The 25,914-nt window shown below is 53.3% G+C and overlaps 1 protein-coding gene across 1 annotated transcript in view; it reads right to left on the bottom strand.

Moving 5' to 3' along the window:
• The window catches only part of HMCN2 (hemicentin 2), a 134,367-nt gene extending 113,606 nt beyond the window's left edge, over positions 1-20,761 (bottom strand). The window contains exons 1-11 of the mRNA XM_072960292.1: positions 20,694-20,761; positions 19,366-19,524; positions 18,423-18,545; positions 10,769-10,940; positions 10,028-10,134; positions 8,998-9,118; positions 6,730-6,993; positions 3,958-4,102; positions 3,297-3,418; positions 1,505-1,777; positions 391-532 (exon numbers count right to left, since the gene is read on the bottom strand). Of these exons, the coding sequence (XP_072816393.1) occupies positions 391-532; positions 1,505-1,777; positions 3,297-3,418; positions 3,958-4,102; positions 6,730-6,993; positions 8,998-9,118; positions 10,028-10,134; positions 10,769-10,940; positions 18,423-18,545; positions 19,366-19,503 (1,607 nt within the window). The 5' untranslated portion in view covers positions 19,504-19,524; positions 20,694-20,761. The remainder of the gene's footprint in view (positions 1-390; positions 533-1,504; positions 1,778-3,296; positions 3,419-3,957; positions 4,103-6,729; positions 6,994-8,997; positions 9,119-10,027; positions 10,135-10,768; positions 10,941-18,422; positions 18,546-19,365; positions 19,525-20,693) is intronic.
• Between the last annotated feature and the right edge of the window lie 5,153 nt (positions 20,762-25,914).

Raw genomic sequence — 25,914 nt, 5'->3', positions numbered from 1 at the left:
CAAGATCACTAGTGACACCGCTCTACACTGGCTGCTTGCTCTGGGCTGGGCTGTGTGGTCAGCACTTTATTTATGCGGCCTTTTTTCATTCATGGGGCTCAGAGAGGTAAGGTGACTTATCCAGGGTCACACAGCCTGACTGGCAGAGGCAGGATTCAAGCACAGGTCTGTGGGATTCTGGAGCTGTAGCTCCTGATGCCGGGGCTCACCCTGAGGCATCATTATGTTTCCAAAGTGATCCCCTTCCTGAGTCTCAAGTCATCCCAGGAAGAAGGCAGGGCATATGCTACCCCTCCATTCTCAGTTAAGAAGACCGAGGCTCAGAGGGGTCCCTGGGAGTCCTTGACCACCTGTTCCCAGCCCCAGAGCTCCAAGCCCCGGGCCTCTCACCTGCTGTCCCCTTGCAGGATACGACCCTCACGACTCCAGGAGATGTGGGGTGCCGGGTATCCAGAGGCTGAGCAGCGGACCCTCACCTCCATACCCTGGGAGAAGTGCTGGGACCTGGTGTGGATGCTGACCTGGGGGGCCTCTGTGTTTTAAAGAGAGGACAAGTGGGGAAGAGCCTGTCAGAGGAGCTGTGCTGAACCAGGCACCCAGCCCTGGGCCCCCTTCCCCTCCCTGCAGCCACAGACGGTGGAGACACAGGAAGCAAAGGCTCTGAGGGGCCTGCATCCCTAGGAGCAGCTTCCTTGGGACCTGGGGTTGACCAGACAGCTGCTCAGTCGCATCCTCAGACCCCACAGGGACCTGACTTCCCAACACCCCCCAGCAAGGGCCTTGAGCTCCCTGGATTTCTGCCCTGGGCTGGGCACCTTGAAGAGGCTTAGAGAGCTGTCGAGATGCCAGGGCTGGGGCCCTGAGTGTACCCCAAGGTCTGCCCACGTATGGGCCGCAAACTTAGGTTCTATCCTGGCCCTCAGAAAGCTCACAGTACAGCAGACTTGTCAGGCTCAAACAGGCCTCCCAGGCCAACTCACCTATCTTTTTCCAACACGCTCACTCTTACACTTAGGGAAATAGCACCCAAAAGAGGAGGATCTGTCTAAATCCTGGGCAGACCTGAGACTACGTCCAGGCACTAACACTTCCAGCCGTGCACTCCTCGCACTGCCTCCTCTACCTTCATCTGGTCAGTGCTGCCCAGCCCCTGCCAAGCACATCTGATCTCTGGGCTTTCAGAAGTTTCCAATGTTCCATCTCTGTCCTACATGTTGGGAGGGGTGGACAACGGACGTGCTCAATAGCATAGGAAAAGGACAGCCAATGAAATTGGCTTGGCCTACAGCAGTAGATACTTAGGTTAGATATGAGGGTGAACTTTCCAACTGTGCAAACCACTACAGTTACGCTGCAAGGCTACAGAATCCTTTCTCTGAAGGTTCAGAAAACACTGAAAGGGCTGATGTTGCCTGCCAGAGGTGATGGCTGGGCAGATGGATGGCTTGATGGACTTGAGGGGAAAACACCAGGTAGTGTTGAATTGGGAGGACAGCAACCTCACCTCGCACCAGGAGCCAGACAGACGCCCTCGCGGCCCCATTGGAGTTGCTGGCCATGCACTGGTACCGCCCGGCGTCACTGGGAATGGTGCCGCTGACCTCCAAGGACAGGTTGGCCAGCTGTGTGACTCTGCCCGTTGAAGCTGACAGGACTCGCCAGTCCCGGACCCATGTCAGGTTGTACGGAGCCTCGCCCAGGACCCAGCAGGACAGGATGGCGGTCTCTCCTGGGGACACGGTCACGTTGGGGACAGGAACCACCTGCGGTGGGGGGTCTGCAGGAACAGGAGCACAGGAGGCACTGAGGGGCTGACATGGGGAGGGGGGCATCCTGCAGGTCCTGGCGGTGTCCAGACTCCAAAGCTCGGCTGCATCCCTCAGGACACGGTGGCCAGCAGAGCAGTTAACCGGCATCTGCTCACCATGCTGGGACGGCCGAGGGCTGCGCGTGTGTGCCTGCTCCCCACACCGGCCAACTGCAGTATTTAGCAAGACCCACACCATTCTTCACACCCTTTGAGCCAATAATTCCACCCTGGGGAATAAAGCCTCAGACAAATACAGAGCTACTCTCTGTACACACAGCAGCCAATGTGGAACTAAAAAAGACCACTGTCCACAGGAGGAAAGAACTAAGAAATCTGCTCTCTCAAGAGGAAGAGGCCATAAGAAGTGACAGATCAGAGGCCATCTAACCAGGGACGTGGGCTGAGAACCTGCAGGAAAAAAGCCTGGTCCACGTGCCAGTGACCATGATGTCCAAGCATGCTAATGTGGAAATTCAACTCTGGCCAAATTAAATAGCATTAAGGTATTACCTACTGTTCATTTCATTAGGTACAATCATAGAATCTTTATTACATAGGAAAATCAACTTTAAAAAAAGAGAGCTACATACTGAAATGTCAGGTCGCCTACCATGTAGTTTTTAAGTTTAACTATAAAGTGAAAAAGCAAATATGGCAAAAGATTAGCACCCGTTCGGTCTGATAAACGTATGTGCAAGTTCCCTTTCTCTGTTTTACTTTTCTCTGCTCACCACTTATAAACAGTAAAATATTTGCTGGCATGCTGTAGTGATAGATGACAAATTATACCATTTTTGTTCAAATGCACACATAGCTACAGGTCCAAAAGGAAGTGAATCAGAATGCTCCCAAGGTCCTCTCCACATTCGAGGGGTCATGGGTTATTTCCATGTCTTTTTGCTAGTTTATATTTTCCCGACTCCCTATGAGGAGCACGCGTGATTTTGTGTGCAATTAGGAATACAGAGAGGTGATCTCTCCACGTTCTTTGGGCCCCTTTTCTTCTCTTCAAGAGAGTTTAGGCTCATTATTTTAAAAATAAAGCCAATTTCATTTCAAGAGGGTCTGTGGCATTTCCAACCTTCCTGAGCCCAATGGTGCCACGTGGCAGGGCCTGGACGAATTAAGGGATCCAGACTACGAGATGGACGATGGCTCCTAGAAGGGCCTGGGGGCTGACCAGGCCCCAGAGGCCAGACCAAGAAGTCAGGGGTGGGATTGAGGCTGGGGGCTGGGGCCATGGCCCAAGTAGGGGTTCTCAGCCTTCCTGCAGCTGAGGCCCACAGGCCGTTCGTGGGCGAGACAGGCCAAAAGGGGACCCAGCAGGCAGGTGCAGTGTGGGCGTCAGATTCCGGATGATGGACAGTCCCCAGCAGCTGGCTGGCACGCTCGCTCATGGATGGAGAAACCCTGGGAGGAAATCCTAGAGGGAGAACTCACGAAGAGGGTAGGGCGGGCATGTGTGGATGGGCCCAAAGGGACAGACCTGTGACGACAATCTGGGTCTTTGCTCGTCCAGTCCCAGCCCTGCTGACCGCTGTGCACTCATAGATGCCTGCCTCGGCCTTGGAGGCCCGTGGGATCTCCCAGCTGCTGTTCCCTGACTCCCTGCGAACACAGAACAGCTGGAGACACACAGTCGCACTGACCTCAGTCAAGGTCCCCCAGCCTCATCCAGCCCTCTGGGGGCTTGATCCCCTGAATCTTGCCCAGAAGGAAGGCCCCAAATCCTCTTGGAGACATGGTAAGAAGAGGCAGGCAGCCAAGGACATGCAAATCCCACGATATGCTGTGTGACTTTGAGCAAGTCCTTTTCCCTCTCTGAGCCCTGCACTTCCAACCATTAAGGGGGAGGGGCTCAGCAGGTCCTTCCTGCCCTGACCAGCACAGAGCTGGGCTTGCATGGGTTAAGTTTTCAGAATCTGGGGAAGGCCCATGACTCCTTCACGGGGTGGTGACCCAGCAGTGGTGGGAGCCTCAGGGAACCACCCTCCCGCAACCATGGCCAAGCTGGGAGGTGCCCAGGAGGACAGTGTGACTGAGACCAAGGTCCCGCTTCTGCCACCCACTCCCCTCAGATCCCTCCAGGGCAGTAAGCTCCCAGGAGCCCTGGGGCTGGGGACAATGAGCAGCCATCAGTCACTCACCGAAAATGCCTCTCCTCGCCCAGCCTGGCTCCGTCCCGCCGCAGCTGTAGCCGGAAGGGGAGGGCGCTGTGCACTGAGCAGAAGACCAGCAGGGGCTGGTGCAGGTAGCCATGGATCCTGGCGGGCATGCTGACCAGGGGGGCACCTACGGGCAAGGGCCAGCACTCAGGATTCCTCCCCGCACTCATCCACTGCCTGCCCTCACCACCCAGCGACAGAGAGACCAAGAGGGATGAGGCAAGGGCTGGGAGGCCAGATTCAACCCCTGACTCCACCATCTGGTGGCCAGTGAGAGCAGGTAGCATCTCCTCCCTGAGCATCAGTTTCCACCTCTGTAAAAGGAGGTTAGTTGCGTTACTGACGTCATTGCGTCATCGCGAGGAGTTGGCAAGAGACAAAGCGTGGAAAACACTTGGCATCTGCATGTGGCACAGCCAGCTCCATCGACGAAAGCTCCTGTGGCTGTTACAGTTTGTGAGAAGACTGGCCAGGATGGACCAGGCTGAGCCACCATTTTCTCAACTGTATGGGACAGAGAAGTCAGACCAGCCCTGAAGTCTGATGAAATGCTCCCCAGTCAGACTCTCCAGAGCTGTGGGTGGGGCTGTGCAAGTGCTCGCCTGCCTGGAGGGTCAGTTTCACTCAAAGTTGTTGGAGGGAAGCCCTTTCTAATGTAAAAATAAGCATAGTTGGAGCATGGCTGTGAATATAAAATTCACACGCATTTTTGAGATAAACTAAGAGACTTCAATGAAATCTCACAGCTTTGTGGTGAGCCTCCTGGGACCCCCATCAGACACCACCGCCCTCCTCGTCTGACCCTGGCCTTGGGGTGACACATAATTCTTTCCTTGGCTATTGGAATTACCTCAGTGGAGAAGTCTGAGAACTGCCCCCCAGGGTCGGTCTCGGGCCATCAGGGCCTCGCTGGGTGATTGTGGGTGTGCGCTCAACCCTTGTGCTGCCCTCTCTCCCATCCCCACCAGAGATGCTCTGAGGGTGAGACAATGTGCCAGACCTCCTCCGAGCACAGAGATGAGGTGGGAGGGCGGCGGGTGACATCATGCTATGGGCTCCCAGCCACATCCCAGGGGAGAGGGGTGTCGGACCATCCAGCCACGTCCTCAGCTGTGTGCAGAGCAGCCACCACTCACCCCCACACACTGGAAGCCTCTGCAAGACCAGCTCTGGCTCCCTCTTCCTGGGGCTGAAACAGCCCACGGACCCCAAGTCCAGCCCTCCCCATCCCCATGTCTCCAAACCCAGAGCCTCCTGCTCTCAAACTCCCAGCCTCCCAGACCTGGAAGGGAGAGGAAGCAGCAGAAACCTAACCCAAACCCCTCACTGTCATCTAGAGTGACATGGGGCCCAAAAGCCAGAGCTAAACTCCAAACTCTTGGATCCACCTGAAAGGACAGGGAAAAGACAGTTAACTCCCCCTGCTGAAATTCCCTCCTGAAATTTCCTCCTCCAAGCTCTAAAGGCCAAGGGAGGAGGAACCCGGGGCCACAGCAGGGGAGTGGAGGCCAGGAGGCTAAAAGAAGGGGTCCCAAGCCCCTCACCCTGCCCTGCCCTGCCCTGCCCCATTCAGGTCCTTAAAGTCCTTCACCTCCACAAGGCACCTTGGTGCCCTCCCTGCATCCCTGGGCAAGGTGGTCAGGGGAGTGTGAGCCCCCTCAGCAAAGCTGATGCTGGAACATCACTGACACCCACCTCTGTGAGCCCCTCCCAAGCCACTGCCAGGGGCAGGGCAGCATGGGCGGGAGGAAGGAAGGAAGCCCAGTAAAGAGGCTGATGGCCAGTGAACTCAGACCCCCCACCTCCCTGCTAGGACCAAAGGCATCTGGAAAGCCAAAGACTCTGCCCTGCCTTCTGGGAACTTTTAGCCTGGATGGTGAGACCTCAGGGACACACAAGAAACCAGCAAAAAGCCATACATGTGGGAACCAACACAACATGGTCAAAGATGGGGCCATAAAATGACTTGTTTCTACAATATTACAGTAACAGCAGCTGCCACATGTGGAAGGCCCTAGTCCACAGTTCCCACATCATAGGTGCAGCCTCTGAGCACCCAAGAGCCATCTTCCTATGTGTATTAGCTGATGGAACCTTCTGAGCAGCCCTGTGAAGTGGGTGGCCTCCACTTCCTCAGCTATAAAATGGGGACACAGCTCAGAACTGCTGTAAGCATCCAATGGGCTAATGCAGGGCAAGTGCTTGGCCCAGGACCGTCCCCTGGGAGGTGCTCAAAATGGTAACCAGACTAGAATTACCATGATTATGATGCCCACAAGTTGTTTTTTTTTTTAAAGGAGGTACTGGGGATTGAACCCAGGACCTAGTGCATACTAAGCACATGTTCTACCACTGAGCTATTTCTTCCCCCCTTACCACGATTCTGATAGTAATTAGGATGATGGAAGGGCACCCACGGCCCTGCTTTCTGCTGTCTACAGTGTCTAGCACCATGACGGGCACAAAATGAATGCTGAATACACAGATGGATGGATGGACAGATGGATGGCTGGCTGGATAAACAGGATGCATGGGTAAATGGATGGATGCATGGATGGAGGATTTTGTAGTAAATCCTTGAGCTGAGGACTACATCTAAAGCATCTCAGTACTTAACATGCTGCCTTGCAAAGCTTGCTGCCGATAGAATTTTAATGAACAAACATTTCCTAATCTAATCTGAAAAGGCTTCCAGGAAGAAACGGGCTTCCAAAGGAGCCAGGGAGCTGGGGGTGGTAAGAGCCAATCACTCACCTGGGGTCAGCCCACTGTAGGAAACTCCGGAGACACGGAGGAGCGGGTTCCCCTCCGGGTCCTTGCCCTTCACCTTGAGGTAGAAGCGCTCCTTGGGGGTGTGGAAGGACGGCCCGCCCCACAGCTGATGGGTAGATCCGTTGAAGAGAGGCCGCGTGGGCAAAGTCAGGAGGGACCGCCCTGAGCTGTGTGAGAGCTCCACTGAGTCCAGGCGGCCGGGCGCCTGCAGGCCCGTGGAGTTGATCACCAGGGAGATGGGCACCCCTGCAGAAGGAAGGATGAGGAAAGTGCTGGCATCTGTGCTGAGCTCCACGATCCTCCCAAGCAGGGGCCCCAGGAGCGCAGTCAGTCTGCTTGGCCCGCCTTCCCTGCTCCCTCACCTTCTCTTCCCTGTTCCCACGAATGCTGGGGTGAGGATAGAGGTGTGGGAGGGGCTTGCTACTGTCCGTGGTCCTGAAATGCCACTGTCCCTCCAACCCATGGCTTCCTGTGGCTGCATCACCTCTCCTCCGCAGGCTGGGGCTCTCACTGGGCGGAACGGGGGAGGGGCATCCCCCCACCATTAACTCTGGTGTTGACCATGGTCAGACAGGCCCTGGGACCAGCCTTGGTGAGATACACGCCCTAGTTTGGGAATGCTGCCTCCTGCCCACCCTTTCCCCAAGTTCAGCTTTCTTTTGGTTTCCATTTCTCTCTTGATGAAAACGTACTTTCCACACTATCACAGGAAAGACAAAACTAGACATGGCTTTCATAATTTCCTTAGTTGATCTGGGAACGGTAGTTATTCATTCTTTTCCTCTCATGGATCATAAACCAAGGATCAGAGGATGTGATTGCTGTAGTCCATGAAATACCTTAAAAAAATTTTTAAAACATCAAGCAATCTAGAAAGGGCATATGTGAATCAGGAGGCCCAGATTCCTTTGAACAATCAAGTGTGTCGGTTCTGGGCTTCATTCCCACGTGGCAACCATCAGCCAATGGCATGTAGCAGCTGCTCCCATGACCTGGGCCCCCTCTGTCCACTTAGCCGCAGCGTCCCCCACTCGCTGGTGTCCCTGGCACTGAGGCCAAGTGCCAATTGCTATATATCATTTGCAATTGCCCTGCTGTTTTTCACTCTTTTATTAATGTCTTTGAACCCTCATTTTTATTGAAAGCAGAAACCAAAGAAGGTCCCATCTGGCCCCCTTCACCCTCTTCCACTGGGGACCATTCGGTTTTCAATCGCCACTGTAGAACTCCATTTAGGATTTCTTTTCTCTCTTGGCTTTAGAATAGGAACTAAGTTTCTCTGCCTCTCCCTCTTCCTGCTATTGGCAAAAACAAACACAAAATGAGCAAGCATCCCCCATTTCATTTTGAAGATATTACTGCTGGTCCTGATGGGGAAACCAGCCAGGGCTGACAAGAATGACAAACATTAGTGGAGATACAGACTTGAGGAAAAGCCCTAACAGTCCAGCACACACCCTTGGTGCAGAGTTAGTGGGACCTGATCTGGGTCCCTCCCCATCCTTCTGCTCAGCTGGTCCCAGCAAAATCCTCTGAATGGCCGGCCCCATGGCAAGGGACCATATTTTCCAAAACTGTAAATTGGGACCCCTCCTCTGACTACCAGATGGCATTTTCTAGCATGGAGCTCTGGCAGCTTGGGCCAGAAGCCCCTGCCTGCTCTGGGGCCCAGCCTTCCCCAGATGGAACCACAATGGGGGCATAGAGGCGACCTTGGACCCCAGTGGGCGGCTTCTAATCAGAAAGCTGATCCTTTGCCTCCAACCCCAACATCCCCCCAGGCTACCCACCCCCCTTCAGCCTTCAGGATCTCTAAACAACCATCGGACACTCACTTCCTTGGAGTAAGACACTGTTCCCCTTTTCGGGTAAGCTATCAGCTCAAGCACCTGTGAATGCATTAGACTAGCCTGATGTTCACAGGAAAACTGAAGAAGTGGGGCTCTAGACAGATAAGTCTTGACAAAGACAAAGGGAAAGGTGTGAATTCAGTAGTAGGGGGGACAGCATGAGGTCCTGGAGGCACTGGGTGGCAGGGAAGACGTTCTAAAGGTAAATGATCCCAGGGGCACCTGGGCTGGAGCCGACAGAGAGGGCGCTGGCCCTGGGCGCGGTTCACGGTGATGTGAGAGGCTGGACCTCGCCTATGCAGGGCCCACTCCATGGTCACAGGCTCATGGATGCCCACTCAGAGCTGCCCGCACTTCCCAAAGGCAGCCCTGCATCACCCCAGGGCCCGGAGCACAGTACCTTGCAGGGGCCACTCGATGGTGTGGTTGAGGTCCAGGGAGGGCTGAGTGGAGAAGCCAGCTCGGAAGTCGATGCTGCTGATGCCCGTGATCCTCACCGAATGGCGGCCGCTGCTGTAGACCTAGCACAGGCCCCGGCCCACGTCACCCGGGTGTCTGACCCCAGCAGCCCAGCTCCAGGCAGGAGGTGCCGAGCTGACCTGGCCTAGAGTCAGCAGCTGGAATTCTTCCGCCTTTGTAGACACGTGAGCAACTTACCTGCACCCTCGTGGCGCAGCACGATGCTCCCCAAACGAAGTGAAAGAAACCCAGCTCCCGCACTGTCCTGAACAGACTCTTGAAGCTGCCCTGCCTTTCCCATGCCCCTCAACAACAGCCACAGGCCCGGGCCGTCTCCCTGCACGTCCAACCCCTGCCTTCCCCTCCCCAAGAGAGACCTTGGCTCAAAGATGCTCAGAGTTTGAAGGCTAGGGGTCGATGCCGCCGCTTCGCCTGTAGCACTGAGCAGTGCGCCTGGTGCCCAGGAGGGGCTCCATAAATGTTTGCCTGAGCAGCAAGAGCTGTGTCCTTCTGAGGCAGCAGCCTGCCCCATCCCAGGAAACTGTCGGGAGCCCAGCCTGCCCCCAGGCCCAGGCCCCCAGCACCTTGCAGATTAGAGCAGACCCTGCTCCCCCTGCCAGTCCCGTCCCTCTGAGCCCAAGGTCACCCTTGCTTCTTTTGTGCATTCTTCACAGGGCAAAGTTATGAACCACAGACCAGCTCGGTCCCCACCTCTGGACACTCAGGTGGCTTCTCCAAATCCTTAGATGTTCTCTAACTAACCCCAAATCACTCTACTTCCTGTCACTGGTGCAAAGCAGAATACTCCTATTCTGTTCTTGGCCCTTCTACTGATATGCCCACATCACTGCCCATGCGCCAGCCCTCAGCTTCCCAGGGCCCAGGCTCCCCGGGACCCAAGCAGGAGGAAGGTGGTGTCTCAGCTCAGTGATGCTGGTCTCCCGAACCCTGGGAATCCAAGGCCCCCCTACCTTGATGGACCACAGCCCCGGATGCTCAGGCTTAAAGGCCACGACCTTGGCCGAGTCAGGGATGTTGAGGAGCACGTTGAGGCCCTCGTCCCTCTGCAGGATCCTCCCTGTGGAAGCCCCAAGGACTGCTTAGTCCCTGACCCTCTCCTGGGTGCAACAGAGGTCCTGTCCTGTCCCCAGGAACCCACAACCCTCCAAACACCAGGCTCCAGCTTCCCAGAGGAATTGACACGAGGCCTTTGGCAGTACTTGGGCCCCCATCTCATTCTGCTCTGCAGCCTCATTCCTCCCCAGGTGCAGGCTGTACACCTGGCCTCTAGACCTGAGTACTCAGGACATCCTGGAAGCACCATGGGGCCAAGTGGCCAGGTCCAAATCACACTGACCCTGGGGGCCCCTGACAAGTCACTCCACCTCCCAGAGTCGCAGCTCCCCATCTTCCCGGTATGCCACTAATTCTTGCCCCAACCAACTCTCTAGGCCACTGTAGGATTCCACTGAGAGAATGCGGGGAAGACATCACGTGAACCTTGCAGCCCAGGGACTGTTGATATTTGAATTCCCCTTGCTTGGCTGCTAATGGCCTCCCTGCTTCATCACCCAGCAGGGGCGCCCTCCCTGCCCTCCTCGCTCCCAGAGCCTTGGGTCCAAACTCTCCTCCACCTGGAGCCTCTTTGTCCCATCCTGGACTCCCAGCTCGGTCTTATGGCCAAAGAGGAGGTAAGCCTGGGGCACACGTACCCAGTGGGTCTCGGACTTCGATCTCAGGCCCCGGGCCGCTCAGGGAGATAGTGACCTCCTTCAGGCTGGGGTCAAAGGGGATCCTCCAGGTGTGCTCGCCACCATCCTCATGGTCCGTGGACAGCAGGTGCACCTTGGAGGCCTGGACTGCTGACTCCACCCACTTCAGCACCTGGGAGACAGATGTGAGAAGCTGATGCCAGGAGGTGACCACGACATCTTCCTTGTGTTCAGCCCACAGGAGGCGGGTCCCTAACAGGCTTCCAACTATGAGCAGAATCCAGTCCCCCAGTGGGTTTTAGGCAGCAAACAGTCTTTCCAAGTCACCTGAGACCACCTCAGTCCCCACTGCCCTATATTAGACCTGATTCATAAGTGGGCTGGGAGCTGTGACACCTGAATGGAGGTATCCAGAAGCCCCAGCTTGGAGGGAACGAGGACAGGGTGCCCCTCCGCTGTGAAGACTCTTCCCTCCTCCTTCACATGGCCAACTTCTATGACACCCATCACTTCCTCCAGGAAGCCCTCCTGATGCTTCTTACGCTTTGATGAACACTGGAGATCTGGAATCTCCCCTAGACCAATGTGGTTCACCATCCCTCGCCCAAGGAGTCTCAGACCACATCCCTACCCAGGCCCCATGCTCTCTAAGCAGGACTGAGAGGATCTGCTGTAAAGACAGTCTCCACCTGACCCTTCCACAACAGAGAAATATAACATCCTTTGTTCCTACAATTGCTCATTCATTCTAAAATCTTACTGTTTCAGAGAGATCCCACTGAAAACCAGGCAACAGGTAACTCTCTCCAGAATACCACACCAATTAGATACACATTTAGAGTATGGTTTTAGGGGGTTCTCAAACTCCCTCACGACCACCCCCCTGATTGCATGGACCCCATGTGCACAGCACTGGATCCAGTCTAAGACAGCACACATTGAGCACGAAATAAATTATTTAGTTTCTCCAAGCCTTACCATGGTCTTCAAGACTCCATGTTCTGTGGTTCACCTGCCCAACCTGACCCAGGGTCACTGTGCCCCTGACTCTCCCCAAGTTCGCTGGGCTGGACCCCCCATGTCACCCTAGGCAGCCCCCACCACACATGCTGTTCTTTTTGTAGAGATGCCCCGGAGTGGGGAGGGTATAGCTCAGTGGTAGAGTGCATGCCAAGCATGCATTAGGTCCTGGGGATTGAACCCAGGACCTTCATTAAGAAAAATAAATCAATAAACATAATCACCACCACCACCCCCAAAAAAGGGGAAAAAAAGAGATGCCCTGCATCCTCTTTATCAACCAACTCTGGTTAGATTCATGCCCATCTCTCCTGTTGGCCTGGGAGCCTCGTGAGAGCAGAGACCCTCTGCTGTGTCCCAAGTTCAGGGGCTGGTGCAGAGTGGGTGTTCAGGATGCATGGTCACTGTGTGTGACACGGCAGGGCACACGCCTCCTGAACATGGTCCCAGGCTCGCCTGACAGATGCAGAGGTCTCACTCAATCCCACCGTCCCCTACCCAAGTTTATACCTCCTCTTTTGTGAAAGCGGAGCCCCCCAGGTTCCAGTAAGAAAACCAGGAAACAGGGCATGGGGACGGGGGCTCCAGTCTGAGCCATCTCTTTCCAGGCTAAGTTACTTGAAGAAGCAACCTGTGCAAACCCTAAAACTGAACCAAAATGAAACAAGAACTGATTTACGACAAATTGGTATCATAAGCACCAACTGGAGAGAAAAGAATGCCTCCAAGTGAATATGGAACCAAGGGGGTCAACGGAAATCTCTCAGCGGGAGGACAAAACAAGTGCAAAGAACTCTTTATTTACTAGCTGTAAGTTGGCAGAATTATCCGTATTGTGATTGTGAAACTGTTTCATGTCCCTGGTAGGATGAAGCAAGGAAATAAGTATGTTCATGTGTTCTCAACCAAGGTTTTCTCTTACAGCCAAGTGTATTTTAGCTCCAAGCATCTTATTTATATATGAATTCACTCTGCGCGAATTTAGAAGCCAGTGGTTTCTAAGTACCATCTCCCAGTAGGGTTCCTTGGAGAAACGGCTGATTCCAGGTCTCGGGCAGACAATTTACAAGGTAAGCCTGGAACTGCTGGTAAATTTGTAAAGCAAGGAGGTTCTCCAAGACTAATGGGAACACGTCAAAAGAACACAGGAACCAGCTTCAAGGAGCTCCCACGGGCTAAATTTGGGACAAGGCGAGCCCCCAAAAGAATAATGGCTGTAATCAATCAAAACACATTGACTTACATAATATACGTTCCCATAATACTATGCAAAAAAAAGAGCAAAATTCAAAGAATAGAACCTCATTTGCCACCAACGAAGGCAACTTCTTAACGAAAGAGGAAGAATGAAACATGGTCCTCGCTTTTTCAATAGGAATTGTGCTTCAGAGAAACCAAATCATCGCTTTTGATGAGCAAAAGCTCTTCACGAAAGAAGGCCCATCAGTAAATGTGGAAGGAATGGTGCAACCCCTTAAAAAAATCATTGTTTCAGGCAAGCATCTTCAGTAGATGCTAAAACCGTGAGATCAAAGGTTGCCAGAGAACTGGAGGTCCACAGGGAGCCCACCGTTACCCCACAGATCACTTGAGTCAGAAGGGGAAACCCTAATGGCTTACAATGCAGAGAGCTGGCTGTCACCACCTTAACCCAGTGATCAAACTTGGGACATCATACAAACAACAACTCTCCAACAAGTTAGTGGCATGAAAAAACGGTAGACTACTCCAGGTTTAAGGCGATCTAACATGCATAACAACCAAATGAAATGCACAGCCATTGACTACATCTTGATTTGCCATTCTCAGGACAAATAGGGAAATTTGGCATCAGACGACACTAACAAAGTACTATTAATTTTATTAGGTGATATTGTGGGTCACGTTGGAGAATACCTTTTTTTTTAATCCATGCTGAATTATTTACAGATAAGGTGTCATGATTCAACAAAAAGTACAGAAAGAGAGAGATGAAGCAAGTGAAGCAAAAATGTTCATTGCTGAATCTAGTTGGTACTCTTTTTTTTACTTTTCTGTATCTTTGACACTTTTCATATTACTTTTTTAAAGTGAAAATCATTTAAAAGGAACAAGTATGCCATGACTTTAACACATATCTGAGCAACATAGGGGTGTCCTGTTGCTTGCCAATTCTAATCAGTTGGAAGTGGCTTCCTGGAATCCTGTTTGGAGAAATGCGAAGCCACATTTAGCCTCAATTAGAAAAAGTTCTGTGATTGATTAGCAATGTCTGCCATGAATATGGAATTAGAAAGTGGTGTCTGGCATGCTACGTATTGGTCATCCTTGCTTTAAATCACAATCCTCCAGCTCTGCCTACCATGTGATCCTCCACAGAAGGGAAAGGGAACAGAAGGGAATCAGAAGAGTCACCCGAGATTTGGAAAATAAATACATTTTGATCAGATAGAGCTGGAACAACTGTGCTTAGATTTTACAGTGAAATTTCAGTTATCACAGGATAAGAGTTCTGTGTGCTGAAAATGCATCTGTTTTTATACTTGGAGCTACTTCATGCTTCTGCTTTGCCTAACTTCCTAACTAATGTTTCTCTTGAAAAGATCCCACCTGTCTTTGTCCAGAAATGAGGAGAAGGCTCTTAGTCTGGGCGGGGGTGGACTGGAAGTGAGAAGCAGCCAAGGCTCCCAGCTGGAGTGGCCGACAGAAGCTGGCGAAATAAGCGAGGCAACTCTCCTGACAGTGAGCAACAGCTCTGTGACCACTGTCCTCTTCCCCCGGGGCCAGGCCTTGTCAGGAGTCAGGAACAGAGCTGCCAGGAGGTGGTGGCAGCACTGGCTGACAATTAACCCAGACAAGTCACACCCGCCACTGTGTTGCAACTCTCATTACAAGCTCCTTCTAGGATGTTTTGAGGGAGAGAAGATGCTCAGGAGTTCAGGCTACTGGAGAAGGCTGAGATGGCACAGAAGGCCAGTGACCCCGGCGGGGGTCGGCCTGCCCGTGGGGCCTGTCCTACAAGCACATCATCACCCACTCGGGAGCTAGAGGTGCTGACCCTCTTGCCCCCAGCAAGGCCAGACCCCCGCAGACCCAGGCCCGGGGCCAAAGTTTTCTGGACCCGGCAATGGCCCCGGGGCTCGGAGAAGAAGGAGACTTCTGAGCAGAGAGCCTTCATCAAGCAAGCTTAATGTTTATTTGGTGAAGGTAATGGCTTCCAGATGTTAGCAGGACCCGGGGCCTGGGAGCCAGCAATGCACTGGGGCTCAACTCTCTGCCGCTGATGGGAAGGAATGAGAGAATCTGGAGCTGCTACCCTGGCCAGATGGTTGCTGTTCAGCCATTCGAGGCAGATAAATCATCCCCTGAGGCTCCCCCCAGGACATCTGACAGCCAGGATGGTTGAGGAAGCGGAGAAGGGAAGTGGGGCAGTGGCGGGGGAGGGGGGGACTGAATGGGTCTCAAGAACCACAGATCAGAAGACTGAGGGCTGGATTCCTCTGTCAGGAAGCTCAGCGGGCAGTGATGGAGAAAGAGCACCACCTCTGCCACCTGGGCACCACTGGGCACTGGTCCCTGGGTCTACCTTTCAGCGAGAGCTCTCACTCTGCAGGGGGCTTTGCTGGAGCTGGGGAGCTGTGTGTTCTGCGCTCCAGATCGGAGCACAGGGACTGGGGGTACGGCCACTACTAACCCCGACCCAGGGCTTCCTGGTGCCCAGCCTCGTCCAGAGGTCTTCCTTCCACCCTTGCCAACATCTCTTTACGCAGGGGTCTTCATTACCCAACTGTGCACACGAGGAAATGGAGGCCCAGAGAAGTTAAGTGCTGTGCTAAAGGTCACAGAGCAGGCTGGTGGCAGAGCTGGTGTCCGAAGCCAGCATGTGACCTTAACCCCCCACCACACCGCCTCCTCTGGGAAGGGTCCAGGATGAGGTCATTTCCAGGGCCTGCGCCTCCTGATCTGTTAATCGGAGCCACCTGGTCAGACCTCCCCTCCCTGCCCCCCCACTGTCTCAGAAAGTGTTCACCTTTTCCCCGGTTCATGCCCAGATTCTGGGCAATTTGTCATATTTGTACCTGCTGGTGCTGGACTGAGAAAGGGTCTGAGCCCCCAGAATGGGTCTTCCTAGGACCCGAGAAGGCTGCAAGGTCATGGGTTTTCCTGGCAATTCTGACCCATCCTGCTGGAGCTGGTGACAGGACGCTGAGCTGCATCTGAGCTGGAGGAAGATGTGCTGGGGCCAGGAGCTTCTCTGACTTAGCTAAGTCTTAACTGAAAATGCGCATCTCTGGGACAGGCCCAAGGGGCCGCGTTGCCCGCCTCCCTGTCTGTGGAAGGATGGTGAAATCTCCAAATTCCGCCTGCTGGGGGAGAAGATCTCCATCTTCCTCTAGCTACCACAGAATTTCAAAGGTGAAAAAGCGAGATACCCAAAAGCACTGGGACCCAAGCTTGACAGGTTACCTCTCTGCATCCAGCCCCTAGACCTGCACCACACGCAGCGGGTGCTCAGTAAACCAAGGGAAGCGAGGTCGCAGAACGTGTCGCTCCTGCCACACTGGACGCGCTTTGAAAGGGTTAGAGGACCAACTGTGCATGCACGGTGTGGGGACTTGTGCAACCTCTGAGGAGCCCTCCCAGCTGGAGCCCCCCGGCTTGGGCAAAGGCATCACTCCCTCTCCTGGGGGGTGACCGCAGCCCTGGCTGTTCGGGCCACTTTCCCAGACTTGCCAAATGTCTGGGAACATCTGGAAGGTGCCAGGTACGAGGCATGAAGCTAATGAATGACAGAGCTCTGCCCACAGAGAAGAGGGACTCCGGCCTCTACCCAGGGGCAGCCAGTCCTGGCCATCAGAGGTCCCACCGCATCAGATGTGTGCTGCCCAGCCAGGCTCTGATGGCAGAAGGCTGGCACCATGGCCAGGAGCCAGCGGTTCTCCCCAGGTTCCAAGCCTTGAGGGAGAGGCTGAGGGAACCCAGCCCCACATCTGCGCAAGCCATCCTCCGACCCCATCACCCAGCTGCCTGATGTCTGATTTCCCCCCAGCAGGAACCCAGTTTCCGAGCAATTACCCAGACAGGACACCCCTAAAACAAGGATCAAGCCATCACCCCACTCAAATGCCTCCCTTCCTGGCTTGGGCGGCTCGGTGCCAGAGCAGGCTGACATGCCAAAAAAATAAATCCCACTGTGTCGCAAAGAACCATAAACGCCTTCTGTCAACAGGGAGGAAGGCGCTAACCTAAACATGGCCCTGGAGACCGTAAATACACAAAGCACGAAACTCTCTCCCGGAGGCGGCAGAAGGGCTGGCTCGAGGCCACGGTGGCCTCAGAGATGCAGCTCCTCTCGCCTTCCTCTTCCTCAGGCACAAGGGACCCCATGTCTATCCTCCAGCTACTTACCAAGCACCTGCTACATGCTGGTGGGGAAGCGGCAGCAAAGAGGACCTTAAAGGTCCTGCTCTCAGGGAGCTCACAGCCTGGTGGCATTAAATAATCGCACGGTTGTAAAATGACAATGATATAAAGCAGCACGGGGAGCTGGGAGAGGGTATGAAAGGAAGCTTAATCTTGATGGGAAATTGAGGAAGGTCTCCTTGACAAGGTGCATTTCAGCTAAGACTGGGAAGATGAGAAGGAGCCGGCAGGGAGGAGCTGGAAAAACAAGCCGCATGAGCAAAGGCCCTGGGGTAGGAAAGGCACACGGCACTGAAGAAAGAGCAGAGACAGCAACATAGGGCAAAAGGAGGATACAGGTGATGCGCTCAGAGAGGGGGAACTCAGATAAAGAGCTAGACCTTCTCCGGGGGACAACGGGGAGGGACCTGTTGGTCAGATTTGTTTTAGAGGATCTGGGGGGTTCAGGAGCCAGCTCATACAGGCTCAAGAAAGCTAACTGTGAGCATCACCTCCCAACTCTGCCCTGTGACTTCATGATGGGAGCTTGAAATCAGCCAGAGTAGGAGTATTTTCACCATGGAAATGGGCATTCTTGTTCTTTCCTGAGAGACTGAAAGGGTCTCTGAAAGGGTCCCTCTGGCTCCTGGGAAGGAACGGACGTGTAGGGCAGAGGGGAAGCAGGGAGACACCTGAGAAGCTGCTGGAGCCTGGAGGGGAGGAAGGGCAGGCACTCGGTCAAAGACCGAGATGAGGATGCAGACTCCTGGTCAGTGCCGGGCCATTGGCAGCCCTGCATGCCAGGGCCAAGCAAGCCCCTCCCTGCCACGTCCCCAAGCAGGACTTTCTCTCCCAGCAACACAGCCTGAATCTGAAGGACCCCCTACATGCTCCTCCACCAACCCTGGGTTCCCCAACTCTGGGGAGAAGCACCCCCCAAACACACACACATATCCATTTCTGCCAAGCTTTGCTAGATCCATCCTGCCAGCTTGGACCCGCTGGGAGACCCAGGCTAAAACCCAGGCTACTCCTTCAAGCCCCAGTTGCTTTACCTGCAAAACTGAGAAACGCACAGCATCTGCCTTTGGGGTGGGTGAGAGGGCTCAACAAGATGCTATCACAAAGCCTTGAGCATGGACCAGGCTTCCCACGCTCGCCGGGCGCCGAGCGCTCAGCACCGCCCGTCCGTGATGGCAGTCAGCCACCGGGCAAAGCCGCCCAGAGACGCGGGGTGTCAGCGCAGGCTCACCTCGGTCACCTGCTGCTTGTCTAAGTGGAACACCTGCCCAGAGCTGGCGGCTGCGATCTCCTCGTAGGCCAGGTAGCCAGGATGCGTGCGGTCGCCGCAGTCCCCTGTCAGTACGAAGACCACCTAGGAGACAGACAGGCGGCCTGACTCACGGCTTCCCCGCCGTCTGCTTCAGGCGTGAGCGGTAGGGCTGGCACCAGGGAGGAGTGACTTGGAGAAAGCCCCTTCCTCTCTCTGGGCTCAGGCGATGCGTCTGTTAAATGGGAATGACAAGTACCCACCCCGTGGGGGTCAGGACCGATGCAGGTCAGGTGTTCATCACAGGGCCAGGAATACAGCAGGTGTTCAATAAATGGGAGCTGGTATTAAATCTATAAGGAGGGGAATGGAAATCACCTCCGCTCCAAGTGGCCCCAGAGCTAGAAGAACCGTGGAGAAGCCAACTCTGTTCCATTCCAGACGGGAGAACAGAGGGGCGTCCCAGCCCTCGAGGTCTTCCCCCAGGACGTCCATGGGATCGGCCCTCACCCTGCCCTGCACACGTCCCCTCCCCCAGCCCTCGCTGTGAAAGCATGGGACAAAACCCCAGCATCTTGTCTTCCAGACCCTCAGGCGACAGGAGACGGGCGACGGGGAGCAGAGGCGACGCCAGGAGGAAGATGGATTGCACGGACTCTTGACAGGGTGTGAAAGGAGTCCGGTGGCGTGGTCTCTATCAGGACCCAGCCTCGCCAGGGAGACAGGAGGCCCGGCGGGTGGGGCCGGAGCATGAGGACACACTTGGACTTCACAGCTTCACAGCCCAGCTCGTTCGCAGGGCTGGCCGGCACGGCTGGCGGAGGCTGGACCCAGGCTGTGCCAGAGAAGCGCCATCCTCCACTCTCCAGGTGGGGGGGCTCGGGGCTGCCCGCGGAGACCCCAGCTTTTTCACGTGGTCGCTCACCTGCGACTGTTTAAGCTGCAGGAGCCGCAGCACCTCCTCCTTCTTGTGGTAGTCCTTGGCGCGGGCGTCCGAGAAGACGTAGATGAAGGAGCCGGGGTTGGCGACCTCCACGGCGGCCTTGATGGCCCCCACGCTCATCTCTGGGCAGTCGCCACCTCCCTGCAGGACAAGACACGTCATTGGCTGCCACCCACCTCCTCCCTGCGGGGGGGGCCTACCCAGGGATACCCCCAAAACCAACGGGGGGTGGGGGTCCCCTCGAGCAGCCTCTGTCCTGCACATCCAAGGGTCAAGCCGGGGCCCCAGCCTCTCCCTTCCCTGAGGCCCAGGGTAGCAGCCGACCTGCTTCATGTATCACTCACTCACTCACCCACGCCCGAGCCACACGGCCCCTCCCGTGGAGTCTGGATGGGAGGCAGACTCCAATAAGCACAACACGATCATCTAATTACGTGGTGATGAGTGCTACAAGTGGGACAGGAGGGACGGGAGCCACCGGGGCGTCTCACAGATGCCCCAGAGAAGCCACGTGTTAGCCAAGGCTTGGAAGACAGAGGGGTAGACTGGTCGCCAGAAGGAGAGGTGGGGGGCGGGCAGAGGAAAGCATTCAAATTCGCCTCCCCGAGTCCTCCTCGCTGTAGCCCGCCCTGGAACTGATCCCAAATAAACGCTCAGCCCTCTCCACCCCACCCACCCTCCAGGATCTCTCTGCAGGAAGGGAGCCGATCCCAGGCTCGCGCACCCAGCACCAGAAGCAGGATTTGCACATGGTAACTTCAGTAAACACTTCTCTCCTTGGTTCACTCATTCCTTCTGTGTGCTGAGCCCCGTTCTGGGCCCTGGGGGGGCTTGGCAGGGAACTAGACTGATCCGAGGGGCCCCTGTCTACAGGAAGCCAGAGCGCGGAAGACAGATGCTCAGCCAGGGTGTTCACTGTGGCCAAGAGGCCCAGGTGGCCATGGGGCATCTGACCCAGTCTTGGGCCTGGTTTGGGGGCTCCCAAGTGACCCCTCTTGGATCCTCCCTCAGCTACCCCATACCTCTTCCTTCCACCCCTGCATCCATGCACTAAATAACAAGCACCTACTATGTGCCGGGCACAGGGACTCCTGTGGGTATTGGTTCACTGAATAAAGGAAGGAACCCTCAGAAGTACAGAATCTCCAGGACCCCTAAGCTGGAGCAGGTCCCAGGCAGAGCTGGGAGGCAGGTCATGGCGGTTGCAGGAAGCACCATCTTGGCCTCAGGGTGGGACAAAGACCCTGGCCTCTGGCATGGACTGGGAAGAAGGCCACAGGGGGCCAGCAGCCAGGGGCGGGGCAGCCCACCTGCACATAGAGTTCTCTCAGCTCCCTCTGAAACACCGCTGGGTCCGCTGTGAGGGTCACCGGGCCAATATCTGTAGGGAAGAGAGAGAGGTCCCGGTGGGCTTGGACCCCGAGACACATAGCCTCAATGGCCTGGGGCAGCAATCACACAATGTGCCACCACCAGAGGTGACAACAGCTGAGGCCCCCACAAAAGGGGAAGTGGAGGGGAGCAGCTTCCAAGGCTGTCAGATCTGGAAGGGAGGTCAGAACACTCGGGCCCCTGGCCACTCCAGATCAGGCCAGAATCCCAGGGGAGTGCAGAGATGGAGCAGGGGGCGAAACCCCGGTGCCTCCCTCAGAACCACAGTTCTCGATCTTTTGTGACCATGCCTCCCCTAGGAACCTCCCCTGGGAGGGAGCCCACCCACCCCCACCATCATTGGGAAGGGAATTCTGGGAAGACAAAGAAACAGGAACTGGAGCAAACATAGTTTTGGACCACACAGCAGCCGCCCAACAAGCGTTTATTTTGACCAACAAAAATAAAACCTTCCAGAAACTCCATCCATCCATTAGCCCATCTGAAAAGAGCAGAATCAGATCCCAGGGCGCGAGGGCGCGGAGCAGCTGGAGTTTCCATCCACTGCCAACAGGAGTGCAAAAGTGGTTCGCCCACTTCAGAAGACAAATGGAAGATTCTAAAAAGTTAAGGATGTGCCTACCATACGATCCAGCCATTCCACCCCTAGGTATTTACCCAAGAGAAATGAAAACACAGTCCACATCAAGACTTGTACTCAAATGTCCACAGCAGCTGTATTCCCCACAGCCCAGAACTGGAAATGAGCCAGATGTCTGTCAACTGGTGAATGAACAAACAAACTGTGGTACATTCATATAATCAACTACTACTCAGCAAGAAAACAGAACAAGCTACCAAGGCAAGCAACCACATGGATAAATCTGGCAGACAGAATCCTGCGTGAAAAAAAGCCAGGCACAGGAGAGTGCCTACTACATGGTTCCGTTTATAGGAAGTTCTGGAACAGGCAGAATTAATCAAAGGTGAAAAAAATCAGAACAGAGGTTGTCTTAGTGGGGAGGGAGATCAAGGGACCCGTCTGGGAAGGGAGAAGTGTTCTATATTTTGATGGGAATGTGAGTTCCGCGGGTGTATCCATTAGTCAAGAGTGTAAAGCTAAGATCTGTGCATTTCAATGTATGTAAATTTTACCTCATAAAAAAAGAACCATAAAAAACAATCATCGCTGAGTGGGGGGGGGAGGTACAGACGAGACAAGAGCGGCAGATTTTGGGGGGATGTTTGTTGGTGCTGGATGATGATACACGGGCACACTGGATGTCTCTACCTACTTTGTATATATTTGAAATGTTCCCTAATTAAAAGGATTTTTTTATTAAAGAGCCATCACTGAAAGTCACAGCTAACATAAGATGAGGATACCAGGGCACTGAAAACGGGGCCAGAATTCCAACTGGCCAGGTGGACATGTGCACAGTGGGGATTTTGCAAGCTTGTGTGGACATCAGATTACTTAGGGAAACAGTTCGTCTGAGTCCTTGGTGAACTCTCGTAATAGACTATTTTTAGTTCAAGAATTCTAAATTCCAGTCACCCTAAAAACATTCCCATTGGCAACCAGTCAACAGACCTTCATCCTTCTTGGAAAAGGAAGCACGTGGAATTATCCAGCATTCATCCAATTATCAAGGTAAAGTCTGGACACCAGCCTTTCTGCTGTATCCTTTAAGAATAACCCCCTGGAGGCTCCTGCCTCTCTGTTCTGTATTTATTCACTGTCCACCGTGGCCTTTATCAAGGCTTCTCCACCACCTCCCTCCTTCTGAACTCTGCAGTGACTAATTCAGCCAAGCTGTCAACCTTTGACCTCACACAGATCTGATAGGAACCCTGGTTCCGCCCTTCACCTGCCCTGGGGCCTCTCTCTCAGAGCTCACATCCCCGTCCCAAGCCTCAGTGTTCCCATCTGTAAAACAAAGCATGTAACAGCACCATCTCTTCTGGCTGAGAACCATCATTGTGAGAATCCAGTGAAGCCAGGGAGGGAAACACTTGGCTTGGCTCAGAGCAAAGGTTCAGCACACCAGAGCTGGTCCTGCTAATCAGAGCACGCAACTGCCAGAGCTGCAGTGGGCGGCCTCACAGAGGCAGGCAGGCACTGACCATCTTGCTCCAATGAAGTCCTTCTATTCTAGTCTGACTGAGGACAGCAATAACTTTACTCAACATTGGTTACTATTTCTTTATTACATAATAATATATATTCATTTAAAATATATATAATATTACTCATTCTAAGTGGAGCCAGAAAGAGAACAAAAAATGCCATATATCACTTATATGTGGAATCTAAAAAAAAAGGACACAAATGAACTAATTATTTATAACTTAGATGATTGATTTCTTGAATATGTGTGAGCACATCTGACTGTCCTTTATGACTGGATTACTGCATTCTGTTGATTCTTATTTTGTGGTTGGCTTTATTCCTTTGATAACTATGTAAGTTTAAAAAGCTAAAGCTCTAAACTATTCTTAGAAACAATGAACAGTACACACATGTAAATTTTTAAACGGTGAAAAAAAAAAGGAATCTCCTGACTGGCACTTGTTAGGTGCTCTGCCTGCAAGACCCCTGCCACCCCCTAAAGGAAAGTAACTGCAATAACCACGCTGCTTTTTGCCTAGTATAACATCCTTGTTCCTTCTCCCTTCTGCCTATACAATTTTCCATTTTGTATAGCTCCTTGGAGCTCTTTTTTATCTACTAGATTGGATGTTGCCTGATTTAAAGTGATATTTGATCAAATAAACTCTTAAATTTTTAAATAAAAAAAAGTGACATTACTGATACTGACATTTCCTAAGCACTTATTACGTACCAGCCTGCGTGCCAAGATGCTTCTGTGTATTAGCTCACGGAATCCTCCCTGGCACCTGAGAGGTCCACTTCTTACCCACATTTTACAGAGGTAAAAACAGAAGCCCAGAGAGGCTGAGTAACCTGCCCAAAGACACACAGTGACCTCCTCATCCAACCTCCTGGTGTCCCAAGCACTCGCGAGCACACGCAGAGAACCAGGGGTTGAATGGCAAACACAGGACCCCGGAAATTCTAGGAGCCCTGGAGGACCCCCTGGGCTGGAGATCCCTGAAAAGGACTTTAAAGTTGGCCTCTGTGTTCGTTTCCTATTACTAAAAGATTATTATAAACTCAGTGTCTTAAAACAACACACATTCATTTTTGGAGATCAGCAGTCCTAAAGTCAAGGTGTTGGAAGAGCTGCATTCCTTCTGGAGGCTCTGGGGGAGATTCTGTTTCCTTGTCTTTTCCAGCTATTGGAAGCTTCCTGCATTCCTTGGATCATGGTCCTTTTCCTCCACTTTCAAAGCCATCAATGTAGCATCTTTAAACATTTCCCCCTCACTCTGCTTCTGGCATCACATCTCCTTCTCTGACTCTGATCTTCCTGCCTCCTTTCTTATAAGGACCTTGTGATTACAGTGGGCCCCAGGAACATCTCTCCAGCTCAAGTCCCTAACTTAACCACAGCTACAAAGTCTCTTTTGTCATGTCAAGTAATAGATTTACAGGTTCTTTGAGTATCTTGGGGCGTGGCACTATTCCGCCTATCACAGCCTCCGCCACCCCGTCTCTATCGAGAATGGGCTCGGGAAAAGTCACAGATACAGAGAACTGAATGGTGGTGGCCAGAGGGAAGGGTTTTGGGAACTGGGCAAAATGGGAAAGGTGGGGGTGGGGTGGGGTCAAGAGGTGTTAACATCCAGCTACAAAATAAATAAATCATGGGGATGTAATGTCCAACATGATAACTACAGTCAATATCGTACAATAGACTTGAAAACTGCCAAGAGAGTAAATCCTAAAAGTTAACATTGTGATGGATGTAACTGGACTTACTGTGGTGACCGTTTCAAGATGTATATAAATGTCAAATCATTCTATTGTACACCTGAGACCAATATAAAGTTACATGTCAATTGCACCTCAATAAAAAAGTTTTTTAAGCAAAGAAAATAAAAGCTATAAAATCGGGAGAAAAAAAGCATGGGCTCAGGAAAAAATGATTTGACTACAAATGTATGCACCAAACAGAACAAGGTGGAGGATGAAGAGATCTGAAGACTTCATCTTGTTAAAGGTGGGGAAACTGGGACCAGAGAGGGGAAGAGAGTCCTTCAAGGTCAGGCAGGAAGATCTGGTGCTAGAGTTGATCGGCTACATCACGCAGACAGTGACCCCTTCTCCTGTTCATCATCACAGGCTTCGTGCCAACTTCAGCGCCCGGCACCTGGTAAGTGCTCAAAAACTACTGTTCAGATGAGCAAGTGAATAAACACACCAATGAATCCCATTCTGCTTGGGAGGCTCCAAGTCAGGACTCGAGCTTCATTTACCTTTAAATCCTGTGCCCAGCACAAAGCTGGGCACACAACCGACACTCAGGAAATATCTGCTGAATGCCAAGCCTACCTGACCCCCAGGCCCTCCCACCACAGCACGCTGCTGCCCGTCACTCAGAGAAACAGATCCACAACGGAGCAGGAGAGCAAACGTGCTTATTCAGGGCATGCTGAGGGGCGACCACGCTAAGGGAGGGCTGGCCGGATGGACAAAAGTGTTGGTGATTTCTCTTAAGATAGAGGGTGGGGCCCCAGCAAAGACGGAAGGCAAGAGTTTTTAAAAGGTCTGCCCCCAGTTTTGAACAAAGAGGGCTCTGAGGAAAGTACACACTTACAGACACAGATGCTCACAAGCCAGTCTGATTTCTTCCTTTTACTGAACAGATAATTCCTAAACTGGCTCTGGGTGCTGGCTGCTACTGACCAGTCCCATCAATCCACGGCAGGACCAGCTTTCAAGACGCCCAGAGGGGCTGAGGGCACAGGGGTCTTCTCTCCACCTGTCCTCTTTGCTGCCCGACTGCCTGCCCGTCCACCCATCCATCTACAGCTGCCAGCAGTGAGACAGAGATGGATGCCTTCTTGTCACTTATGATGCTGGCCCACTGCTTCATTCGTCATTCCTGGGACCTGCTGCGCCAGTATCACACACCATCCTGAAGCTCCCCAGGACAGGGTGCTTTCAGCAGGGTGGCCATTTCAAGACCTGTCTTCCAGCAGGACAGAGTGAAGTACCAGGACAGGGCAGGACACCTGGCGCGTCCCCATGTG

Source organism: Vicugna pacos, chromosome 4 (assembly GCF_048564905.1).
Source record: "Vicugna pacos chromosome 4, VicPac4, whole genome shotgun sequence".
Lineage (NCBI taxonomy): Eukaryota > Metazoa > Chordata > Mammalia > Artiodactyla > Camelidae > Vicugna > Vicugna pacos.
Note: the sequence above shows the minus strand (reverse complement) of the source record. Positions and strands in the feature narration are given on the sequence as shown.